Source organism: Medicago truncatula, chromosome 2 (assembly GCF_003473485.1).
Source record: "Medicago truncatula cultivar Jemalong A17 chromosome 2, MtrunA17r5.0-ANR, whole genome shotgun sequence".
NCBI classification, from domain to species: domain Eukaryota; kingdom Viridiplantae; phylum Streptophyta; class Magnoliopsida; order Fabales; family Fabaceae; genus Medicago; species Medicago truncatula.
The window spans coordinates 6,263,475-6,289,351 of record NC_053043.1 but is presented as its reverse complement, the minus strand read 5'-3'; the positions used below and the strand labels follow the sequence as shown (position 1 = coordinate 6,289,351).

General features: G+C 31.0%; 3 protein-coding genes across 4 annotated transcripts; 1 reads left to right on the top strand and 2 right to left on the bottom strand.

The window, feature by feature from the left end:
- Nucleotides 1-2,706: 2,706 nt before the first annotated feature.
- LOC11441855 (exosome complex component RRP45A) lies at nt 2,707-6,600 on the bottom strand. 2 transcript variants are annotated; one of them, XM_003593858.3, is made up of 8 exons: nt 6,436-6,600; nt 5,655-6,106; nt 5,434-5,548; nt 5,262-5,342; nt 4,972-5,160; nt 4,324-4,586; nt 3,989-4,047; nt 2,707-3,155 (listed from the first exon to the last, which is right to left on the bottom strand). In XM_003593858.3, exons 2-8 carry the CDS (start codon nt 6,095-6,097, stop codon nt 2,956-2,958), a joined length of 1,350 nt encoding a protein of 449 aa, XP_003593906.1. In that variant the 5' UTR covers nt 6,098-6,106; nt 6,436-6,600; the 3' UTR covers nt 2,707-2,955. The 2 variants fall into 2 exon arrangements, with proteins under 2 accessions (XP_003593906.1, XP_039686234.1); XM_039830300.1 differs by having other exon boundaries at nt 5,655-6,103.
- Nucleotides 6,601-13,193: 6,593 nt separating this feature from the next.
- On the top strand, nt 13,194-16,110 carry LOC11443850 (protein TIFY 5A). Its single transcript, XM_003593856.4, has 3 exons — nt 13,194-13,420; nt 13,526-13,643; nt 15,637-16,110. Exons 1-3 carry the CDS (start codon nt 13,347-13,349, stop codon nt 15,847-15,849), a joined length of 405 nt encoding a protein of 134 aa, XP_003593904.2. The 5' UTR covers nt 13,194-13,346; the 3' UTR covers nt 15,850-16,110.
- A 3,898-nt stretch (nt 16,111-20,008) lies between these two features.
- On the bottom strand, nt 20,009-22,074 carry LOC11446856 (receptor like protein 29). The gene has a single exon (XM_003593854.4). It carries the CDS (start codon nt 21,569-21,571, stop codon nt 20,168-20,170), a length of 1,404 nt encoding a protein of 467 aa, XP_003593902.2. The 5' UTR covers nt 21,572-22,074; the 3' UTR covers nt 20,009-20,167.
- Nucleotides 22,075-25,877: the final 3,803 nt, after the last annotated feature.

The window sequence follows — 25,877 nt, the reverse complement described above, 5'->3', positions numbered from 1 at the left end:
AAAGATCACAAAAGCCACAATAATGTACACTAATATCCATACTAAGGGGTCTTACAAAATCTTTGTTCGATGTAACTTGTGGTCCAAGTCCTCATATAATCCATAACACAACTATTTATAAATTTCGCTATATATCTTTCAATTATCATCAATATTTCCTCTCCACGCAACCAAAACTCTCGAACAAACCACTGAGATCTATAGTGCAAGTGGTTGGTGTGCATGGTTGTAGGGTTTATGAATGTTGTAAACTTTGAAGTAATACTAATGAGTTTGATTCCTCGTGATAACAAAAAAAATATCTCCAACAAACAGTGAATAGGAAACAACACTAACAATTTCTACTATGATTTATGTTTGGTCACAAATAAGTATCTCTCCACCACAAGAGCGACGTTTTGTGCCTTCTAGGGAAAATTTCATGAAAGGTTCCCTTTCTTTAGTCAAAATCGATTTTGGCATGCAAAAATAGACCATCTTTCATTGACAGTTGAATATTTACACCTTTTTCCCTATAGATCACATTTTCTAAGATAATATACACATGCTCAACAACAATGAAACTACAAATTATATCAAATTATATGTATGTATGTATGTATGTTTTCTACTAGTAAATTGGGAACTTTTAACTCATATATTGTTCTTTGAATAGTTTCTTTTTTAAGAGAAATGATATTTATACAACTATTTTGTTACAACCTTCTCTTTCATACTCACATTATTTTTTTTATTTTCTTTCTCTATTGCTTTAGTTTCAGTGTCGAAAGCTACTTTTGTTTGTCAATTTATGGTTGTCCCAACAATTGTCTCCCAACTGGTTGTTCAAATAACACACTTTAAAAAATGAGTTGTGTTATTCGAATATAACAACTTATGAGACAATCACACAAACTAAAGCGAAAGAGAAAGTAAAAACATAATACGAATATACACAACTTTTCAAAAATTAGTTGCATAAATATATTTCTCTATATTTTGTAACACATTTTACTCAAAATTTGTACCCCCTCCTCCCGATATTTTAATATTTTTGTTATCCAACTTCATGAAAATTTGACCCGTATTTCTTTTCCTTTATTTTTTTTAGCATTCAATAACACCACACAGAAGATACATATCGCAATTCGCAACCCAATTTATTTTTTTTATTGTGTTTGAAAAACTAAAATATATATTTTTAACTGTTTTAACCAGGAATAAAGTTAATTGCAATGTGAATTACGTTTTTAAAATGTGCAAAATACATGAACAATGTCTGATTTATTTTACTCAACTACTTACTTTGCGTTAGAAAAAGTAGTGGAGTAAGTAAATTAAACAATATTAAAATATTTTTCACATGTTTAGTACGACATTGCAACTAGCTTAATTGATATCTAAAATAAATGAAATCATATATTTTAGTTTTTAAAACACAGAATAAAAACAATAAAAAAAAAAGAAAGAAAAAAGGGGTGTCCGCAACCGCAACTATAGCTTATCTGGTGTTGTTAAAAATAATGTCTTAAAAAGAAGAAGAAAAAATGTCTCACGTTCTTTAAAAAAAAAAAAAAGTGTCTCACGTTTAGAGAAATAAAATTGTGGGACGAGGGAGAATTCTAAGAGAAAAATGTGTTATAAAATATTGGGAGATGTAGTTGTGTAGATATTTGGATGATGGTGAAAAGAACCAAGCCTTACACTCCTATGTTTTCTCCCCTTTGTTCTGATTTTTTTTGTCTCCAATTATACTAAAAAGTTAGCTGATGCCAAACCGTATCACTTGCATGAAAATGGCAAAAGAAGAAGGCAAAAATAAAGTGGTCGTGTCACATACTCAATAAGGTAAAACACTAGTTCCATCTCTAATGAACTTTTTTGATTGTAACTTAGTTAAACGCAGTTTGATCTATTTATATTTCATTGTATATATTACTCTTTCCGTTTCTTAATAAGTAAGTCTTTTATTATTATCCTAAATTAACTGACTCATTTCACTTTTCAATGCAATATGAATACTTTTTTTTTCAATTTTAACTTTAATTAATACTACTTTCATCACTCTTAATTGAATATATTCTACTTTGCATTTATGATAATGGTAAATGAAGCAATACTTGACGAGAACACTTAAAATCATTTTTCTCTTTCATTCACTAATTCATTTTTCTTAATAAGTGTGAAATGAGCAAAAGACTCACTTAAATTGGGACAGAGAATATCATTTTGTATTCAGAACTTATGAAACCCTTGTCGTCTTATTTGCTTTTCTCTCTCAAACGGTCAAACCCTATTTGTATACAGAGAAAGTCTTGCATGATTACAAGCTTTTGGGCACACCACTTAGACACACACGTAAAAATACATTTTATTTCATTATAAAAAATAAATATTATTTAATTATTTTCTCTTTCTACCTTTTCTCAATTATGTATGTGTCTTAATTTAGTGCCCAAACCCTTGTGTCCAAGTAAGTATTTTCCCTAAGATACATTGTACCTTACTTGTTTGCTCTTACACACATTGAACTCTTCTAACAGACACTGTACCTTTAATTTGTTTGCTTTTACTCACAATCACACACAGCATATGTACGCAGCAGTAGTTATTGAGAGAGCGTTTGCGAGGAATTTATCTATAACACTAAGGAATTTTAAAAGAAGGGTTAAGCAAAATCATATTGAATCATCTTTCCAAACAACCAAATCTTTCAATAAAACAATGCAATAACAATTTCTGATATAATCATTAGTTTTGGTCACATTTGGTAAGTTTCTCTAACATGAGTGACATTTCGCGCCCTGTGGAACACATTTAATGAAACTTCACTTCCTTTAGTCAAAATACACATACAAATAGAGTAATAGACTATCTTTTACTATCCATTGAATTTTTACAGCATTCATCCCCGTTGATCACATTTTCTAAGATAACATACATGGTCGGTAACAATGTGAATGCACATTTCATCACTTAATTTCCATTATTTGTAGATGTTTTTTTCTTCCTCTTGTTCTTGGGCTTGACAGCATCCTTCAGAGTCTTACCTTCATTACTCTGCCCAGCAGTTAGAGCCGTGTCAAGTGGTGCAGAAACTGTCTTGATTTCCTGCACTGGTTCTTCTGGCTTAGTCTCATGTCTTGAATCCTTTTGTTTACTAGGAGTTAATTGTCCTGCTCATTTTACAATAGTACAAATCAGTGAAATTTTGTATTTCTATCTTCTCATTATACCAATCAATTCATAGAAGCGATACATACACCAATGATTGTGAAATATATGAAGCAATCTGTTATTAAAAAATTATAATGAAATACTAAAATCTAAAAAAGAAGTCCAACCAAACGCAGAAATGAAATCAATAAGATAAAAGTTGCATCCTATTTAAACAAAAACCTCACAAACCCCTTGTAGAATAGTGAATCAGGTTGAGATTTATGGATGATTGGATGTGAAAAAGTAATGGATGATTCACATCTCATCCACTACATTACTCCCTTTGTTCCTTTTTCGTTGTCGCATTTGCAGAAAAAAATCGTTTCAATTTACTTATCGTTTTCAAAGTTCAATGCAACATTAATTATTGTTGTCAGATAACCCTTAGTTAGTTCTTACAGAGAGAGAATTGATGGAATGGGATAATAAATGAGTAAAGGTGCTATAGGAAAAAAGAAAAGTAGTTTTTATCATGTGTAAAAAGTCTTAAAATGACAACTAAAAGGGAACAGAGGGACTGAGGGAGTATTGTTTTACATGGGGCTTGTGAGAGTTTTGTTTGTGTAAGTGAATGTCTTCTAAACAGAATGAGTGGCAAATAATTCTAAAACATCCAATCGGACAATTTTATCTAAGCAAATGAGAGGGGCCTTAGCAATGCAATGATTTCAATTTTCAGAATTTAGGAAATAATCCCAAGTGCAACTAAATAGAGTGACCAGTTTAAATGTTAAATCAAATACAATATAACAGCCAAAGATTATAATGAAGATGAAAGAGAAGCAATTACCACGAGAAGCTAGAGAAGCTTTTAGAAGATCCGAATTGACACACTCTGAGTAGGGATCCCTGAGAAGTGAAAGACCAAGTATACGTTTTGCCTCAACATTGACAAAACTCAAGAATGGAAGAACCAAAATGACAGATAAAAGTAATTATTAATTTCAGCAGTTGACTTACTATGATTGTTACATTATTAACATGCTTATGCCATATAGGTTTCCATATTATCAATCCATTGGCTATAAATAACAATCTTAGAGGGACCAGAAACAACTAGACTATAAAAATTTGAACAACAAAAAAAATCAGAAGTTATTAGTTCTTGGCAATCTGACACCTTACCAGCTTGAGGGGCCGCCGGTAAAATTCTTTGAGCTTCCATCCTTCTTGCTACTCTGTACTTGTCCTGATGATGTGGCATCACATTCCATAAAATTTGTCTCCCCTTTCAGCTTCGACTGGTCTAGATGACTACCTTCTTTATCACCATGTGATTGATTTTGTTTTCCCCCTAATGTGGCAGTGGCCCCACATACATCCACGGCAACAGAGGAAGAATGTCGTTTAATCTTCTGTAGTGCTCTTTCATTGTTGTGCTTTTCAACCTACATCCATTCAGACAACAAAAGAAATTAGCCAACAATATACATTCCATAATCCGTACGCAATTGATATGGCAATTGAGACAGATCGCAAAAAGCATGAAAATTTTTGTAACAGCATCTAGAAAAAGAAAATAAGATATTAAAGCACACTTCACTGCAATGAAAAGAAAACAGAAGGCAACTCATACGATACTGTAACTATAATTAAACCAACCAGAAGACTTATAAGCAGAAAACACTAAGACATGTTTCATTATTTCACACAAGCAGAGCTTAACACCGAACACAAAATGGGACATGATATAAACTAGATGCATCGTTCTGTTCATAAGCATTAAAATAGAGTGAGGGCCTCAAATCTTTAGGCATAAAAAAGAGAACTCACTGCATCATTTATCTTCGATGTAATATCACCAGCTTTAACATGAGCAAGTTTCAAGCAATGCATGATAACCCGCTGAAAGACTCCCTGCCCCCCAGGCTTTTGAATTGCACAAACATCACCATTTGCATTAAGTGTTGCAGTCATGCGTCCAGTCATTACAGCCTCTTCATGGTATGTCGGATCCAATACCTAGAGAGCATCATATAACTCAGAAGATCATTACCTCGTATATATACCAAATTTAAAGAAAGGCATGTATTAGAGAGAGAGGGGGGGAGGGAGATCTGTACCACAAGATTTTCATTACTGAAAAATCCAAAGGTGACCGCAACTGGAAGATGATGTATAATCAAAGGGAGTGGCTCGCGCACCTGCAATACATATCATATTATAGATAACTGTTGCGGAAGCTAAATAGAAAACATAAGTGAAAGGACACGCTGTTAAACTGAGGAAGCTAACCTCAGGAGGATGCACTACAACTTGTTGACCATCCTCTCCCCCCAACGAGCATTCAGGCCTTCTGAATGTCTTCAGAGATGCCAATGCAGCAATATTTGCAGCATCAACAAGATTTCTATTCACAAATTAAAACATAATAATAATTAGCCTTAATTGTAGATAAACAGATTAGCAAGTCGGGTAAGAAAGAAGACGAGAACAAAAGCAAAGCTGATTCACACCCTGCATTGTCTAGTATGTGGATATCAATGCGAATGGCCCAGACAAGTTTGGCAGAAAGAATGCAGAGTGATTCAGTGTCGATGGCTCTGCTTTCCCGTAAACCGCGGTCTATAATGCGTCCTAACTCAACGGCAGATTCTCCAGGACGGCCAGGCTCAAAGGAGGGATCAGCCATGGGAGAGAATTCAGTGAAGATGGATAGTGTGCCTTCATTAGGCCTATCTTTGTAAGGCTGCACAAGTTGAGCACTCACAAAACTCATCACACGTGTCTCGCCCAATTGGATCTCTGCAGACCCATCATCCCTCCCAAATTTAATGTTCAACTTGCGATAATCTAAGGGGCCCCGACCATCCACTCGAAGCTCTGATAAAAGAGCACTTTCAATGAATTTCTTTTCGTTAACTGTCAACCGCCAACAATTAGCTAATCTCTGCTCCATGCCTCTCTACTTAACAAAGAGAAAAAAAAAATGCTAATAACTAAGTAAGAATGCAATTAAAAAATACATAAAAAACTTGTATTTAACACTATTTCCGCACACAAATCAGCATTCATGAACCGTAGAATTCAAAAGAGGGCCAATATGAATCTTTCCATCATAGTTGTTGTCATATAAGTTATAAGCTGAAAACAGCTTATGACCATCAACATGCCAGAGGCTGTGTTCATAAGTTCACCCAGACAGTCTCAAAAGTGCTTATACAGCTAGATAAGCTCAAATAAGTAAATCCAAATAACAGAACACTAAAATGAAAAAACTTTCAATCAGAAGGATACCTTAATGATTGTTGCGAAGCTAAGAGAGAAACGATTGTGGATTGGTGGGTGGCCGAGTTTCTCTCTCTGCCTCTGTCTCTACGTGAAGGTTTTAGGTGAGAGAATGAATAGCTGAAGGAAAAGGGTTTAGCAATTGGATGATGATACTGTTGGATTTTCCAACCTTTTTCTACAACTACTCTTTTTTTGACGATTTCTTTTTACACCTCCTCAATTATAACATTGTTTTTGCCTTTTGTTACTATTGTTTTATATCTTATTACATTCATTTTAACTTTTTATGATATAAAATTATAAATCATTATAGTTTCCATTCAAAAATCATCTCATTTTCTCTATTAGTGTATGTTATATTTTATAGGCTTAATGATCCTTTAACTTATTTTTGGATTTCATTTTGGTCATCTAACTATAAAGTGTCTTAATTTGGTCCCATAATTCTTTGTCGTTTACTATTTTGGTCTTCTTCGTTAGTTTTTTCAAAAATAATTAACCAATTGTCCACATGTCATTTAAGATTGGTGATCAAGGGTTAGATTTAAAAAGTACACAAGTATACAATGGACTATCATAATTGTTGTTTCCTTTGTTTCCATTGTTAGATTGTGCCTGTTTTGGTTTTAGTTCAGCAATGGAAAGTTGGAGGTTTAATACTATTACAAAATGAATTTACTACTCCAGAATATTTTAAAAGTTTGATTTAGCAACATTCATATACACATAACATCACAATTACCAAACCAGCAACACCTTTAAAAAGCATGATATAACCATCAAAATCGAGATTGTGGCAGATTGATTACAGATGAAATAGAAACTTAGGACATATTGATTGCAGATTGAAATTGAAATAGAAAAAAATCTAATCCCTAAAAGAAGTCAAGTAATTAGAAGAATATGAATGGAAATTGACAAAAGGGGATGAAAGATGGTATACGAAAGAAGGTATATGAAGAATCAATGAAGTGAAAGGTGCAACTGCAGACCTAGAAGAGAGGGAGAAGAAAAACCAGTGATGCACATGAACGAAGGAAGCGCGTGAATGATGGAAAAAAGGGAGAGAATGGTCACATGCTTGGCACATGAGTCACTTAAGTGGTGTTTTAATCTCACTTAATCTGATGGTTGCAATTCATTCTCACCATTCTCACATAAGATACCCATTCTCATGTGATATTATAGTTATTAATGCCATGTTATTATTTATCAAGTCTGTGTTTCATGTTCTTCATATGTTGTGTTGCTTTGTTACCTATTTTCTTTCTTTACTACTATGTTTTATGTTCAAGAACTAATCGTAAAGTCCGCGCTGTTTTGATTCTCATTGAGAAACACGGGAAAAAAAAAGATGAAAACATAACACTATTAGAAAAACACGGGAGAATCGTGCGTCAAATTTTGAGTTATGTCCGCTCAAATATCAATGAATTGTAAGTTGAAAGCATAAATTGCTTATTTATTTCCAATGGTTCCATAAATTGTTCACTATATTAGTTGAATGTGAAAGTGCGCTCTCACATAATGTTAATAAAAGTGTATCAACCATTACAAATATGTTACTTTGGTATCTTCTCTTTTATTTCAAAACTTTCAATGAAGAATATGAATTTTCTTAGTATCGTTCATACTTGAAGTGAAAAAAGAAGGCAAGAAAAAAAGAGAAGAAGGAAAAGGACTTGAGAATGAAAGAGGAGAGGAGAGGAGAGGAGGGTATTTTAATAGGAGAGGGCGTCTAAATTTAGACATTACGTAAAGGGATGCAGTTTACCAAGCCATTAAGCAAATTACAATTATAGGAGTGCTTTAGTAGACATTAGAAATTCTATTCCCACAAAGCATATGCTAGTTTAGAGAGCAGAGAACTGCAGATTACAAGATGGATGGGGTTTGAGCGGGCCCTGCAGATTTTTGGGGAAGGAAAAAAAAAAAGACAAATTGCCACTTTTTGACCCATGACGGGCGTCAAAAAAGGCATTCTCAATCATATGGTTCATGTGTTTAAGATCAGTCCTTATTCTCAGTACTACTATTATGTTAATATAAATTATATATATATATATATATATATATATGGGGCATATGACATGAGAATGAGTATCTTATGTGAGAATGAATTGCAGCCATCAGATTAAGTGAGATTAAAACACCACAAGTGATTCATGTGCCAAGCATGTGACCATTTTATCCCTCTTTTCCATCATTCACGCGCTTCTTCCTCTTATTTCTTGGACGTTTCTTTTTCCTTTCTCATTACTGCTTCACGTTTCTTATTCCATTACCTTCCAATCTCACTTTTCTGATACTTTTGTTTATTTGTTTTTGATACTTTTTAAATTGTTAATTGATTTCTTTCTTTCTTTCTTTCTTGAAATGGTCTTGGAATCATTAATTGTGAAGTTTTAGTTATTGTTTGATTATACACAAATTCATATTTGTAAAATAAGGCTTGAAACATAAACTGGCATAACAGGAAGGAAGCACTCATGCAATTGTTGAAAGGAAGGAAGCAATTTTATTTTTGAAGGAGTTGTGCGATAAGCTTGTATATAACAAAAGTAATAATTTTAGGATACCTATAGAGAAATTCAAGAGAAATTACACTTATGAAAACTAGGCAAGGGCACAAACAGTATCAAAAGAGCTACACACCAAAACCAACATAGACCAAAACAGATTGAGGCTAAACCAAAATTAAAACACCAGTTCACAGACACAAAACGTGATAGTCCTTTGTTATATACATATGCCATTAAGCCACGTGAATTATGATTGTACAGGGACATCATAATTGTTGTTTCCTTTGTTTTCATTGTTAGATTGTGCCTGTTTTGGTTTTAGTTCAACAATGGAAAGTTGGAGGTTTAATACTATTACAAAATGAATTTACTACTCCATGATATTTTAAAAGTTTGATTTAGCAACATTCATATACACATAACATCACAATTACCAAACCAGCAACACCTATAAAACGCATGACATAACCATCAAAATCGAGATTGTGGCAGATTGACTGCAGATGAAATAGAAACGCAGGACAAATTGATTGTAGATTGAAATTGAAATAGAAAAAAATCGAGTTAATTAAGTTTTTGGTCCCTATAAATATCTGCAGTTTTGTTTTTAGTCCCTACAAAATTTTCCGTTAGTGTTTTTAGTCCCTGTTAAATTAAAATTTGTTTAATTATGCTTAAACTTCTAAATTTTTGAAAGATTTTTTACTGACATGTTCATAACATCGTAAGACACTCTATTATAAAATCTTTTAGTTTTTTAACATGTAATGAATTAAATATGAATTTTTTTAAAAGCCAAATTTTCAAGATTATATTAATGAAAATTTGGACCTAATAATAAAATTTTGAGCTATCTTTTTGAGGAGGAACTTTGTATAATGTTCTAAATAAGTATGTAAAAAAATATGTTGAAAATTTAAAAGTTTAAGCACAATTAAGCAAATTTTAATTTTACAAGGACTAAAAGTATGTGTTGGTCCCTCTTAAATTAAAATTTGTTTAATTATACTTAAACTTTTATATTTTTAAATGATTTTTAACAGACATGTTAAGTACATTATAATAATCTCTTTCATAAAAAATTATAATTTTTAAACATGTAATGAATTAAATATAATTTTTTTAAACGCCAAAAATACAAGATAAACCTAACGAAAAATTGGACTTAAAAATAAAATTTTGAGCTACCTTATTGCGGAGGAAAGTTTTATAATGTTTTAAACAAGTATGTAAAAAATTATTAAAAAATTTAAAATTTTAAGCATAATTAAACAACATTTAATTTAACAGGGACTAAAAACACAGACGGAAAATTTTGTAGGGACTAAAAAGTGTGATTTATTTTTATAGGGACTAAAAACAAAACTGCAGATATTTATAGGGACTAAAAACTTAATTAACCCAAAAAAATCCAATCCCTAAATCCCTAAAGAAGTTAAGTAATTAGAAGAATATGAATGAAAATTGACAAAAGGGGATGAAAGATGGTATACGAAAGAAGGTATATGAAGAATCAATGAAGTGAAAGAGTCCATCTTTGCTCCATTTAGGCTTCCTCAATTTACCCCATTTTAAGAAACAAATGTGTGACACGTGGCAAAAACAATTTCAAGGGCTGAGATTAAAAGGTTATAATAGAGACTAATCCATCTTATTCCCCTCATTATCTCCTTCACTCATTGTGATACAACCCATCTAGCTTCATCCTCTCCATCTCAATCGCTGCTTCTCCCTTTCTCAAATGCACCGCCGCTTCCTCTCGTCGGCGCCGCTTCCACTCGTCAGCGCCATCACTCCTCGTCGTTTTCCTTGTCATCCATCGAATCACAGTTTACAAATTCACAACTCAATCTTCTCACTACCACATAACATAGCCCTAAATGAACCAAAATTGTTCAATCTAGCAAATAAGTCATAATCAAAATAGAGTAAATAATCATGTTATCGAATAAGAATAAAACATGGAATTTGATTGTGGATTATTCTTTAAAAAAATCCATCCTTTCATCATTTGTTCATCTTTGTTTGTTAAGGGTTATCTAAAGAAGAATCACACTTATTTTTTATGACCCAATGGACAAAAATAAATTATTTTCTGAAGTTTTTTATTGATTTGAGGTTGTGCTGTTGATTCCAGACTTGGAATCATACTTATTTTGGATGATCCATCAAAAAGAAGAGAAAGAGACATCGGCAGTGATTGATAATTAGAGAAATGGAACAAAGAGAAACATAACATCTGTACACTACGAACAAGTACAAAGAGAGATAGGAAAGAGTGTTTTAATTGATTGATGTTGTAAATATGAAGAAGATGATGATTGAGGTTAAAGGGTCGGTGACGGAGGAAGAGCAAAGGAGGAAGCAGAGACATTGTGTTTATTTTCCAGTAAACAAATGATTTTTTAAAACCTTTTAATCTCTGCCATTGATTTTATATTTGCCACATGTTAAACATCTGTGAAGTGAATTGGTATAAATGGAGGCTCCTTAAATGGAGCAAAGATGCTCTCGAAGTGAAAGGTGCAACCGCAAACCCAAAAGAAATGGAGAAGAAAAACCAATGACACACATGAACGAAGGAAGCGCGTGAATGATGGAAAAAAGGGAGAGAATGGTCACATGCTTGGCACATGAGTCATTTAAGTGGTGTTTTAATCTCACTTAATCTTATGGCTGCAATTCATTCTCACCATTCTCACATAAGATACTCATTCTCATGTGATATGCCATATATATATATATATATATATATATATATATATATATATATAACTACAATTTTATTTTTTGAAGGATATCATAGTTATTAATGTCATGTTATTATTTATCATGTTTGTGTTTCATGTTCTTCATATGTTGTGTTGCTTTGTTACCTCTTTTCTTTCTTTACTACTATGTTTTATGTTCAAGAACTAATCGTAAAGTCCGCACTGTTTTGATTCTCATTGAGAAACACGGGAAACAAAAAGATGAAAACATAACACTATTAGAAAAACACGGGAGAATCGTGCGTCAAATTTTGAGTTATGTCTGCTCAAATATCAATGAATTGTAAGTTGAAAGCATAAATTGCTTATTTATTTCTAATGGTTTCATAAATTATTCGGTATATTAGTTGAATGTGAAACTACGCTCTCACATAATTTTAATAAAAATGTATCAACCATTACAAATATGTCACTTTGGTATCTTCTCTTTTATTTCAAAAATTTCAATGACGCAACACATTACATACTGGATATGAGGGAATTTATGCTATTTTGTGATGAAAATATTTTCTTTTCTTTAGGTATCATTGTTATTGATGCTTCCCCTTTTTAATGTGCATTGTGTGTGTAATTGTTGTCTATTGTCAAATCAAAGTACTATATTTTAGTGGTTGGTATATCTATATAAATTATCAAAAGCACATTATTTCCGATACATAAATTAATCGCCAAAATACATTTTCCAAATTTTAATAATTTAGTATGTATTCAAATTTATAGCACGGGTTTTTAACTAGTTTCAGTATAAAATTGGATTGATTACTCACAAGTCACAAGGCATTACGTCTTTCATACAAGCTAGTTTTACATGGTACAAGGCCAAAATAGCAAAGGTCAATGCAATTCTATAATTGCTAATACACCTGACACATAACTACCATCTAACATAATTTAGCTCCCACTAGATCCGATGAGGAAAATATTTCTTCTCCCTTATATTAATGGCAGTTAATTGCCGCTCGATATTTTTCAACGATAATTAATTATCGTAGACACTATTAAAATCAATTCAATTGTTTTTTATATCAGTTTAACCGATTTTAGAAGTGTCAATAACAGACGTTAAAAAATACAGAGCTAAAGATTTCATTTTACAGGTGAGAAGAGCAATTTTCCCTAGTAGTATGTGGGCCCCAAACCATTGTAAACCAAATCTCACGTGATTTGTGTTCTTTCAATCAATCCAAACAAAAATTAATTGTAAATTCCTCAACAAAAAAAAAAAATTAATTGTAAAGAGATGATCCCGTGGTGCCGACACGAATAAGGAGTGACATAGTTGCGGTGTGCGGTTTCGTGGGCAGAACGTAAACACATGAAAACGTGACACAAATTATTATTTAAAAAATACGTTGAACACATGCTATAATCTAATTCTTTGATCTATATCTATCCTTTTCAATGTTGAAAACACAAATTAAAAACACATGCTATAATTGTTAATTGTAAGACAGCAGTACAAATCTACAAGACAGCTCAACTTGAACCTCGGTGTCTGTCCCTCTCAGCCGTTTCCACGCCGAAATTTACATTTTCACCATTTATATATACCCACCTTACTCTCTTCTCTCTATACCTTAACACATTTTTGCTTCATCTCTCTCTCTCTCTCTCTATAGAAAATATGAGGAGGAATTGCAACTTGGAACTATGCCTTTTTCCTCCATACAATTCTAGCAATCACCAAAACCACCCCATGTAAGCAAAAATTGTTTTCTTTGATTGTACTTCCTTTTATCCTTTTATGTTATTGTTGTTTTATTTGGGTATTGAATTAGTTTTTTGTTAATTTGTCCAATAAAGGGTAGAAGAAGAAGAAGAAGAAGATAGTAATGAGAGCACTCCAATGCAAAATCAGCATCAGCCACTGACCATTTTCTACGATGGCAAGATGTGTGTTACTGATGTCACAGAGCTTCAGGTAATAAATAGATCTTATATATATATATAGTATTTTATGTTACCATTTGATTTGAGTGGCCTCTGTTTGAAGATGATATGATTCTCCATGATAAGATACTGTATATATTTTATCTTTTTCATCTTATTAGTAGTTATATATGTGTTTGATTTGATTCATATCTATTAAGAAGGTTATCATATTCATTTATGGATCATATATAAGAAAGGTCTAATCCCAGCTTAATTGTTTTGATTTTAGTTTGGCAATGAGTCAGATAATTAGTTTGAGTAATTTTTTCTCTCCAAATGCAAGTATCATCACATTGATCTTCACAAAAAAAAAAAAAACAAATTCTACTTTTTTTTTTTTACCAAAAATACTACTATATAGTATCTATTACTTTTGTGTTTCAGATTTTTTTAACATTCATTTAATCTTTCAGCAATAAAATCCATTTCAAAATAAGTAACCTTAGTGATATTTTAGTAATCTGTACTCCCTTCCACCACAAAAAAATAAAAATTACTCCCTTTGCCCCATATTATATCTATTTTACATAAATAAAAATTATAAATTAACGAAATAGAATAATAATTTTATCAAATTGAATTGATCTATCAATCACTATTATAATTGCAAAGTGAATGATAATGACTTCTTTACAGTACACATGCCGAGATAGGATTATATATTTTTATTCAAACGTTAAAATTTATGGAAAATGTTAACTTGTGTCATAGGAAATTCATACACCAAATACATTAAAGACAAAGAGTCCGTTTGTTATAGCTTTTTTCAAAATAGATTTTGGTAGTATAATGTGATTTTGTTATAATTTTTTTAACAAAGAAATTTTCAACGAAAGCTTCAAATGAAAAATCCGTTTGAATAGTTTATCTTAAAATATCATTATAAGTATTTCATCATTTGATTATAATTTTTTTTGATACTAAAATTTTGAAAAAATCTCTAAAAAAATAAGGTATTTCATAAAAATTATTTTTGAAAGATGTCATTTTGAAAAAATATGTGATTTTTACTATGTAAAATCTCGAACAATGAACATTTAAGTTAGTGAATGTCAAGATCTCTTTTTTAACTTATATCAAATGAGTTTGAAATAACTTTTACTATTTTTGAGTAATTTCAAAAAAACAAATCTATTTTTAAAAATACAAAGGAAAATTCATTTTTTTAGAATATAAAACAAACGGGCACAAAATCCGACAAACCAACAACAACACCACTCAATCAAGACCAATCACTTTTATTATTGTGAAAAAGAGGAAAACCCTTGATATGAATTTGTATTTTTTATCGGATGAATTTGTTAATTTTTTTTTTATAGATAGATAAAATGACAAATAACCATTTAAAGTCACACACATTAGTGGAGAATGAAAATTGGAACAGGTGAATTTGTTAAATTTATGTTATTGATAAAATACTAATATGAAAATTATTCAATTAATTAGTCAAATGAAACCGTGCATAGCACTTAACCTAAGACAGAAATATAGTAAACGTTTTTATAAAATGGTCGTTGCCGACAGGTTGGTGGTGAAACCTTAAAAAGAAATTAAAATTGAGGATATACTCCACGAAAGAGATAGTAAGTGGTAGGTTCCTATAGGTGGTGCATGACCATGACATCTGGAAATATACTCCAAGTAGTTTTGCGTTCATTTGTTAAAAAAAAAGTTTGGTGTGAGTGGAAATATTTCTCAACTTTGATGCAAAGCAAGCTTTGACATGTTTGTTTGATTTTGTTTAAAGCAAGCTAATTGGCAAGTTTCCAAGAAATTTCAAACTTTATAGTTCATAGACTTTGTTACTAATTTGACTTTAATATAACTGCACACAATATGTGTGCATATATACCAATGTTCTTCATGTGTTATATATGTGTTACATGCAGTATAAGGTCAATTATTTCGGTTATATTCTTTGAAAGAATAATTAATCTCCTTATTATCAAAATAATTAATGTCTTAATGTGAATGTCGTGCAGGCCAAATCCATCTTAATGCTGGCAAATAGAATTAAGGTGCAAGAAAAAGTGATGACACCAATAGGGTCAGAACCATCAACACCAACCACCATAGTGCAATCTCCTCATCAATTGTATAGCCCTGGACCAGGACTTTCCATGAAAAGATCTTTGCAAAGGTTTCTACAGAAGAGAAAGAATAGGGTCCAAGAAGCATCTCCATATTATCACTAGCAAAATCAAATTCCTCCTTATTTTTTTTAGCATAGCCTATTTAATTTGAATCTGTTTTTTTCTTCTTTTTTATTCTTACATTTTCATTTTCTTTTTTGAATGAATTAGGGTTTGAAATATTATAGGTATTTGTCCTCGCACATACTTTAAATATGTTTTAACCATATTCAAATCATGACATTGTTTGTAATATAGATCCATCAAAGATCATGAATTATAATTTGTTTATTACTATAGGCAGGCAGTCTTTCGAGATTCAAATCCTGACATACTTGTGATATTAACAATTTTTTTTTATATTTAATCCATAATATTGGTTGAGATTTGATTATTTTTTATACATCATCAAATTGCGTAGACATCTAATAACTACAGCAATGTGCATTTTATTAATTTTATTGTATGAATATTTTAGAGAAATTAATTTTTAAGGGTAACTCATAAAATTTCAAGAGAAAAAACATTGATTTGATAAAACAAAAGAACTTAATTAAAAATTATTATATAATTGAAATTTCAAATAAAAAATATAATATCACAAGTTTAGCTATGAAGGAAAAAAAAATACCTTTAAAAAGAAAAGAAGGGCCAAAATATCACGAGATTCCCTTAAAAAAAATCCCGAGATCATTTTTTTAAGAATCATAAGTCATAACTATTCATATATGGGCTAATCCATTGCTCTTCAAACCGGACAATCCACCGTGGCTATCCCACCTGACAAATATTTATGCACCCCTTCTTCTTAGATCTTACCCTTTTTTTTAAATACCAATAATACCCTTTATATGAATAAAAACAAATTCCGTTTTCCATTTTCACAAAACTAAACACGAAATATAAGTTTTTCTTTTTTTTTGGCAAGTAGCCTAACGTAAGTGAGTTAAGCTCATGGGGACAAATAAGATCTTCTTAATTATAGTTGATTTTTGGTGTTAGCTTTCCGATTATTTAGGGAAAATGAGCCATAGTAATTTGAAGTGATCAATAAGGAGGGAAATAAAATCTAACCAATAATTGTTCAACCTAAAAATAGAAATCGTAAACAAATTCTTCCAAACGATTTGTTCTTTAGTCAAACTTGTTAACTATTGAACTCAAAGCATTACATCTTATTTCCATCATTCTCTCAAAGAAAATCTTATTTTCTTTTTGTCATGTACTAAACCGGGTGGCATTTAGGGTGGGTGAGGGAAAGAATTTCCCATCATAGGAAAGTTGATTTATAACCTTTGGATCAAATAAAGAGCATAATTTTATTATAGGCTCTCACCACTAGATTTTTTTACACTATCTCCCACACCCTTCTCTCCTCCATCCCAACTCAGTGACAAACATCACTACCCATACTTGAATCATGATCATTATGCTCCCACTACCATGCCTTTACTGATTCAGTTTTTATTATATTTTCGGATCTTAATTCTAATTAAAATTGGAATATGAATTTATTTAAGTTGCTAATTATAAGCTTTATGAGTTTTGATAATTTTTGTGTAAAAATGGTAATAAAAAAAAGGCAGGTTCAAATCTGGGCATGACCAACGACGTCAATGATTAATCAGAGAAGACCAACTACGGAAACGAGGTTGAAAACCAGCGAATGGAAGAATGACCGGAAAATTTAGGGTGTAAAGTTTCAAGATCTAAAAAAATCAGTCTCAATGGAGGTTCAAGGCACTGTGAAAGACAAAGAATTCGTGAGAAGAAACGTGATTCGATGTTAATAAGCGATTTGACGGCGATAGAGAAGACATAAGTGGATGGACTTGTCATGGGATTTTCCTTAATTTGGAGATGAGCTATAAAGTCATTCTCAATTTGAATGTCCAGTTTAGTAGTAGTGTTAATTGTAAAGAGAAGAGGATGAGAAAATGGATTTATGGTGGAGAAGAAAATTATTTAGATCTCGTAAAAAAAATAAAAAAGAGTTTAGATTGAGAAGGTGAAGGGAGTTAATCCATTAATGGACATTAAATGTAATATTGGATGATTGTGGTTGATGAGCTAGCTATTCCTCCCTGAGATTTTTACTTAAAAACCAAAATAATTCTGAGTTGTTTTATAGTTGAGAGGTTGAAGATAAAGTGGAAAAAAATCTAGTATGAAGAGAAAATAATAAGATCAGTGTTCCTATTTAATTTAATGGTTAAAAACTACTTTCCCATAATGGGGAATTCTTTCCCTTACCCACCCTAAATGCCACCACTAAACCGAGCTAAGTCTAAGTTTCTTCCTGCAGAGTAAAATTAGACTTTGCCAATATTGAGTGAAATTTTGAGTGGGAAATTTTTTGTTCATAGTAGAACCACACAGACAAAACTCAAATTGGTTAACCCAGTAACTAATGAAAATGATGGGAATTCATATTTTGAATAAAAATGAACAGAAAAGTGGAAGTTGAGAAAAATAGAATACAGAAATCATTGAGAATGGATTAGGATTGAAGAGTGGTTCTCAGCTCTAGCAATTTTCCCCTTATTATTAATATTAGGGTTAAATATGATTTTGCTTCCTATAAATATACCAACTTTTCGTTTTAGTCCCTCTAAAATTTTCCTTCAACTTTTAGTTCCTCTAAAATTTTCCATCTTCATTTTTAGTCCATCCTTTAAAGTAAACTCATATGTAGAATTCATATTTATGAATAAAATTTTGCAGAAAAATTCATAATATTATAAGAATCTTTCCCAAAAAAATTTAGAATTTTTTAACAATACATGAATTTAATATGAATTTTTATATTTTTTATGGTTAAAAATTCATATTAAATTTATGTTTTGTTAAAAAATTCTAATTTTTTTTGGGAAAGATTTTTACAATATTATACACATTTCATTAAAAAAAAATACTAAAATTAACTTAAAAAGAGGGACCAAATGTAGTGATTGAAAATTTTATAGGGACTAAAAGTTGAAGGAAAATTTTAAAGGGATTAAAACAAAAAGTTGATATATTTATAGGGACCAAAAACATATTTACCCTTAATATTATTGCCTCGTACTTGGTAACGTCACTTGTCTCCATCTTGTTGCCTACATTTATTATGCTGACATTGGCTTCAAAATACTCGTCTCCATCTTTCTCGAGGTGGGTTCAAATTCAAAATACAATCATGAAATACTAACAACATGAAATTCAATTTATCAGTTTAATTTATTTAAAATTTAAGTAGATTTTTACCTTTCAAATTCAAAAATTGAATGTTAACAAGGGAAAAATTATCCACATCTATGACACTTTTAGGTTAAGGAGTGTCCCGTATCCAACAAACGCAGATACTATGTTGTACCATATGTCTTTGAAGCTCATAAATGTTCCAAATCAACTTATTTATTGCCATTTAACAAGATTAAATTAAGATGTTTCGAAACAATTCATGATCAATGAGAATAAAACCATTAAATTTAGTTTCAACCAGGGTGTTAGTTGAATTGATTTTTAACTAAAACTAAAGTTTGACTTTACAAATTATTTTATTAGCTTATTCATCTTTAACCGGTCAATTTTACATAAATATTTTAACATTGAATTCATTTTTAATCAGAATTCATCAACTCAAAATCATGTCTTTTCACAGCAGAATAAAACAAACATTTAAACCATGACTCATGATTTTAAATAGTAATTTGCATATTCACTATACTATAAGAGCTAAACCAAACAAACAGATAATCCTCAGTCACTAACAATTTTAAGAAGTACTTTGCATATTCACTGCAAAGAAGAGAACAAGTAGAAGGAAACAGACCATACAATTTTTCTTGTTTGGTCCCTCCATTCTACACAAACATCTCACTTGTGTTAAAACTTAGCAAGTTGTTGGTAAAAATTGGGAGTTACTTAAAAGATTCTCTGTGTCTCCTTTGTACCAAAACAAGTATTGAAAGAGTTAATCTTTTTGAAGAGTGGTTGCAGCCAGCAGCATGCTCAATTAGTATCAGAAACCGACAGTTCTTTCTCAAAGGCTGCTACAGACAACAACACTCGGGGATATGACTTGGAAGCTGTGACACATCTTTCCCAAAAATAACTAAAATCAAATGCAAAACTCCAAAAATTGTGAATCTTTTTGCTTCACCATTGCATGTAAATACAATACAGTACTATTAATTACACCCACCAATTATCTGCCACCAAACATTACCATTGCATCGAATTTTATGTGAACAATTTCAATAACCAACTTGATATTTACTTTATAATATTTTCATGGACACAAATCACCAACATTGCCTAGGTAAGCACTTTAATGAGATAAGGTTTCAGTACCCAAATATAGATATGATTAAGGGTAAAGCAAATACATTCCAAGTTTTCACAAACACAAATTAAGGAAACAAAAGAAAAAACATAAAACCAATGCAAAAAGGATGTCTTGCAGATCCAAATATGTTGAACTTGAACTCATGTTGCTTTTGATCCATGATGGCTTTATTCCTGCTGGATCTTCATCATAAGATTTGTCATTTACAGCTCTCAACCCCACACAAGATTGAATTTCCAAGTATAAAGACAAATTCTTGTTTGTCTTATCATCACCAACACAAAGTTCATTGTTTCCTTTCACATCTAACCTTTCACCAAGCTTTTCAATAAACTCATTTGGAAATTGTAGAACTCCATTCAACTCATTGTGACTTATATTAAGCTGATCTAAGTTTGGTAGCAAAGCTAGATTTTTTGGAACTATTCCAATGAGACTATTGTTATCTAAGGATAGAGCTGAAAGATTTTTTAACGAAGATAAAGAATTTGGTATTGAACCAACTAATCCACACCCTGAAAAGCTCAAAGATTTGAGATTCCATAGGTTACTTATAAAGTGAGGTATCATAGCTTTGATAGGGTTGTCATCAATGATTAAATACTCTAAAAGTTTCAAACTTTGCAAATTTTCAGGAATTGGGCCACTAAAAATATTATGACTTAGATCAAGTAAGACTAACCTCTTGAGATTGCCTAGTTCTTGAGGTAATTTTCCACTAAGCTTGTTTGAGCTCAAATCCATTTTTTGTAGAAGTTGAAGTTGTCCAATTGAGTTGGGTAGATTGCCTTCAAATTTATTCCAACTAAGGTCCAAAATGGTCAAACTTTTCAACTCACCAATTTCATTGGGAATTTGACCAATGAAATTATTATAACTTAAATCAAGTTGCTCAAGAAAAGCCAAACCTCCAATTTGTTTTGGAATGCTTCCATATAAGCTGTTTTGTGACAAGCTTAAGACTCTAAGATTAGGTACAAAACCCAAACTTGAAGGTATTTCTCCATGGAGTTTTGTGTTAGATTGCAAAGCAAGGTGTTCTAAGGAAGAAAAAGGACCAAACAAAGTCTTGGGTAGTGTGACATGTGAAGTAACAAAACAGTTAAAAAGTGAAAGTGTTTTCAAAAAAGTTAATTTCAAAAGGGATTGTGACAAATAAGCAGAGGGTTTACAAGGTGATATATCAGGACCAATGTGAATCTTTGTGACATGAAAGATTTGTTGTGTATCATTATCATCAATGCTAACTTCACACTCAATTCCTGGCCATGTTGTATCAGTACATGGTTGAGGATGTGTTTGTGAAAAATCAGGTTCATCCAAAAGTGCTTCCATCACTTCAAACAATCCTAATAATTCCTTCTCTTCCATCACCATTTCTTGAGACAATGCTTGTTGTACATTGCTTGTAAACAAAAGGAACACAAAGAGGATATGAGACAAGAAAAAAGACATTTTTTTTGAGACAATGTTTGACTAATACAACCTTAATCTTAGACAAAGAGCAAAATGGACATGCAAAGATTTGATTTTTTGGAGAGAATTGAAAAGGGTAAGATCCACTTTCTTAAATTGTGGTGATGGCAAAGGAGAAGAATGTAAAGTTAATTCTAAGCATCTCATATTATTTTTTTGTGTCAGCAGTTGAAAGCTGCAAAGAAAAAACCAAAACTGTTGCCTTTAAGTTGCTAAAAATTGATAATGTGATAATGACTGTGAAAGTTTGCATGGAAAAAGGTGTGAGTGAGAGAGAGTGAATGACAAAAATAGTTGCTATAAGAGGCAATACATATTTCCAGTTCAAGAATAGTTAAATGGTTAATTCAGATAAATGTGGAATTGATATGACATGACATTGTAAGACTGTATTGATCAATCAACACACACATTCTTTCTCTGTTCAATCCATCAACTCATGTAAAACTTTTTTCAGTTTTTGAATTGAAATAACCTCTACTCAGTGTACTCATGTGAACTATTGCCAACATGTTCTACAGTACATGTTTTTTCAACTTTTTTATTTTTTGTTAATTAATATTCTGAAAGGTAGTTTTGAAGTTCAGATTTCAGAAATCCTCGCAAGTACAATATATATATATATATATTTTTTTTAACTTAAATAGAAAATAGATTGTATTAGAGAATTTAGAATCTATTTGGCATTGCAAAAAATTATATTAAAATGAATTTATAAGGAAATTTGATATTTTTATGCAAAAAAATCACATAATTATAAAAACATATGTTCAAATAATTGACATAATTATTAAAATGAAATTATAAAAAAATCTTTTTTTTTTGTTTATAAATTATTTAATTAATTTATTCTTAAACTTTGAATGAGTGTTATTCAGTGCCGGACCAATGTTTATTGAGGCTTAAAGTAAAATTTTATACAAGACATTTTAAAAACTAATAGAGCAGATGTGTATAGAAGAAATTTAAAATTACTTTATCTTAAAACATGACAAAGGGATTATACTCGAACGCTGGTGCTTATATGTGCTTCTGTTAGTATTAGTGGTCTTTTGTTGTATTATTAGTAGCCTGTTTTGGCTGTCTTAAGAGTATGGGGGTGTTGTTTGTTTAAATGGTGGTGCCAATTATGCTTGTGGCACTTATTTCATGTATAAACTTGGTATGATGTTCTTGTCCGACGCTAGCTGATAGAGCATGGAATTAATTAGGATTACACATATAATTTAGTTTTTTTTTTTTTTTTATCATTAGCAAACTTGTACATGTTATGAAGTTCAAGAACTTATTTATTTACATTAAATAGATAACTTTTAAATAATTGATTGTTGTTTTTCAATGAAAATATACTTTTTATTGTTAACCTTTTTGTTTTTAGGGGAAGGAGATCCTAATAATTCAAAGTTTGGAACTATTCAACAATGAAATTGAATTCGGGTTTTTCGAAACGATTTGTCTATTGACGAAGCTCATAAATTACTTATTACTTGGTTATTTACAATTTACATACATAATTTGCATATTATGTAGAATTTTTTTCTTTTTGAAGAAACTAAATTAGCCCATCCAAATTGACACCAGTGAGAATCGAAGACCTGGAAATTATTTTGTTAATTGAGTTTTATTTTAATTTGTTTAATTGAGCTTCATTTAGCCTTTAGGCCCATTAATTTATTTTTTTAAAATTCGATATCCGGCAAAGGATCAACTAAGGATTTACTCCCATCATTCATATGTGGGAGTCCCGTTCAAAGGCATATGAGAACGTTGTATGGCCAGTCCACAAAAACTGACATTGGAGGGAAGTTAAACCACATACCTTAAAATGATGAGTACAATATGAAATTTAAATTTAATTTCAAGTCAACTTCGTAAAACCAATCTAACACCATATTACTTATCTATGTACCATCTATGACACCTTGCTAAAAAAAACCAAAATCAATGAAGAAATGGCTTTTATTTTATTATTTAATTTTATCTTCTTTGTTTAGTTCAATTTCTCTGGTTTCCGCAGTTGTTTCTTGGTGATAGGGGTGTGTTTGTTTCTAAGGAAAGATAGTGGGTAGGAAAGAAAGTTGAGGGAAAGAAATATTTTCTATTGTTTGGAACTCTTTAAAAAGGCTATGGAAAGAAAGAATCTCATGGGACCCACACTAAAAATCTTTCCACACCAATATGGGCAGAAAAGTTGATGAAACTCAACATTGTATTTGGAAAGTCCAAAACACCCCTACCATTATTGTTTTTTTTTATATTTATGTTACTATTCTTTCTTTTTTGAACAAATGTTACTATTCCTGGTTTCTCTCCTTTTATTTATTCAATTGGCCGTTTCTTTTTTTCTTCTTCACGAAACTGTAGACCATTTTTTGTTTTTTTTTGTTTCTCTCCTTATAATAATATATATATATATATATATTTATTTTTTCCTTTCTAATGGAGTGTAAATAAAAGGGTGTTTATGTCAATTACTAAAAATAGATCATTCTTTCCTCAAACTTTTTAATCCACTTTCTCTTAAACCAAACAACCAAAACAATCCTCTCACTTTCCACTCTTCTTCTTTCCTCATATAATCTTTCTTTTCTCTTTCTTTCCTTTCACTTTCACACTTCAACCAAACAAAGCCTAAGCTTATCAGTAGCACATGATTGTGTGGGTTTTTTAGTTTATGCAACACTTCATAAAAAGTGGACAATTTTATTTCATATGGACCATTATTAATAAATTTCCAACTTATATATAAAAAAAGAAAGTACGAAGATTGCACAATTTCATTTCATACAACACACATGACATAACTAACTTCCAAAATTATTCTAAGTACGATTTATTTATTTTTATCAAAGAGGGCAAAGCCCAAGAAAAGAACAAGCTACAAAGTTATCGTAACATTCCTATGCATGTGAATATGTCATCAAAAAGGAGATTTTAGAGCTTTTTAGGAGATTTCAAAATTCTTATATTATATGAACTTTGATTAAGATTAAAAGGGCTAAATATATTTTCAATCCTTACAAAATTACAAGCTTTCAAGTTTAGTCACTACAAAAAAACTTTTTTTTTTGACACATTTCACTACAAAAAACTTATTCACTTTTAGTTCTTATTTGTATTTTATAGAACTATTTTGGAGAACTAAACATATTCATTTTTTGTAAAAAGTTTTCAAAATACGGACTATTCTTACAAAGTACAATATTATGGAGGACTAAAATTACCATTAAAATTTTATAGGGACTAAACTTGAATACTAATGATTTTATAGATACTAAAAACATTTAACCCAAACTAAAATTAGCCAACCAATCAACACATTTGTTTCTCTCACGCCATGTGTGATTAAAAGCAATATTGTCATGTAAACTAACAAGATCCTGAATACAGCAGACAAAGATTGAATACAGCAGACCAAAATAGAGGCGTGTCTATTAAGCTTACAACTCCCTATTACCCTATCAATTAAATTCAATCATAGAAGGTTGTTATGATATTTACAATTACAATATCAATGAATTACCTGCAACTTTTTTTTCGGTCAAGAATGATCCTTCAATTTTATACAAGAAGACAAAAATCAATTTATATGCAATCTTTTTACAAATATAGTATATGAGCAATAGTATATATGCTAATGAACTTAGAACGTAAATCCATCCTAATCTTAACCCAAGATTACAGCCACCGTGTTTCCATGAGTAAGCATCAAATGAAACAGATGAAATCCATCTTATTTAATTTTTTGCTGTTCGCCTGTTCTTGGTGTGTTTCTCCTCTGACTAGAAAGTCTTGTTAATTAGGGTTTAATAATTAATGCATAATCTTTAGGTCATTTGATCACGCAAGAAAGACATAATTAACCAATCGCAAAATGACAACCCTCTTTCCAATGTTGTATCCCACGAATTCTTGTTCCCTAACATTGTCGTAATTATTTCATAAAAAAGTGTTGTGATTATATTAATAAATTGTGAATATGACCAAGTTCACCATTTAAAATTAAGGACCACTAAAATAAAGAACCTAGTATCAAATTGTTTTTTCATGATAAGAATCTATCAAACATGAACCATGTTATTAACACCATCTCTAACTTCAAAGACCATCCACAATGGTGGGTGCTTCACCTGTTTAGCATCATATTAAATAGACACCCCCATTGTGAAGTATGATATTTGGGTGGGATGGTTATGGAAGCAACCTCTCTCTCTTCACTTTTCGTGGACCGCATTTAATAAATCATTAATGAAATAAATAAATTCTTCTTTACATACACTATTTT

Bases quoted from the DNA above. Each gene is read 5' to 3' on its own strand.
- LOC11443850 (XM_003593856.4), top strand. From the start codon at position 13,347: ATGAGGAGGAATTGCAACTTGGAACTATGCCTTTTTCCTCCATACAAT. The intron at 13,421-13,525 runs GTAAGCAAAAAT...TGTCCAATAAAG, and splicing joins AATCACCAAAACCACCCCAT to GGTAGAAGAAGAAGAAGAAG. The intron at 13,644-15,636 runs GTAATAAATAGA...AATGTCGTGCAG, and splicing joins CTGATGTCACAGAGCTTCAG to GCCAAATCCATCTTAATGCT.
- LOC11441855 (XM_003593858.3), bottom strand. From the start codon at position 6,097: ATGGAGCAGAGATTAGCTAATTGTTGGCGGTTGACAGTTAACGAAAAG. The intron at 4,587-4,971 runs GTGAGTTCTCTT...GAATGGATGTAG, and splicing joins CATCGAAGATAAATGATGCA to GTTGAAAAGCACAACAATGA. The intron at 4,048-4,323 runs GTAAGGTGTCAG...TTCACTTCTCAG, and splicing joins ACCGGCGGCCCCTCAAGCTG to GGATCCCTACTCAGAGTGTG.
- LOC11446856 (XM_003593854.4), bottom strand. From the start codon at position 21,571: ATGTCTTTTTTCTTGTCTCATATCCTCTTTGTGTTCCTTTTGTTTACA.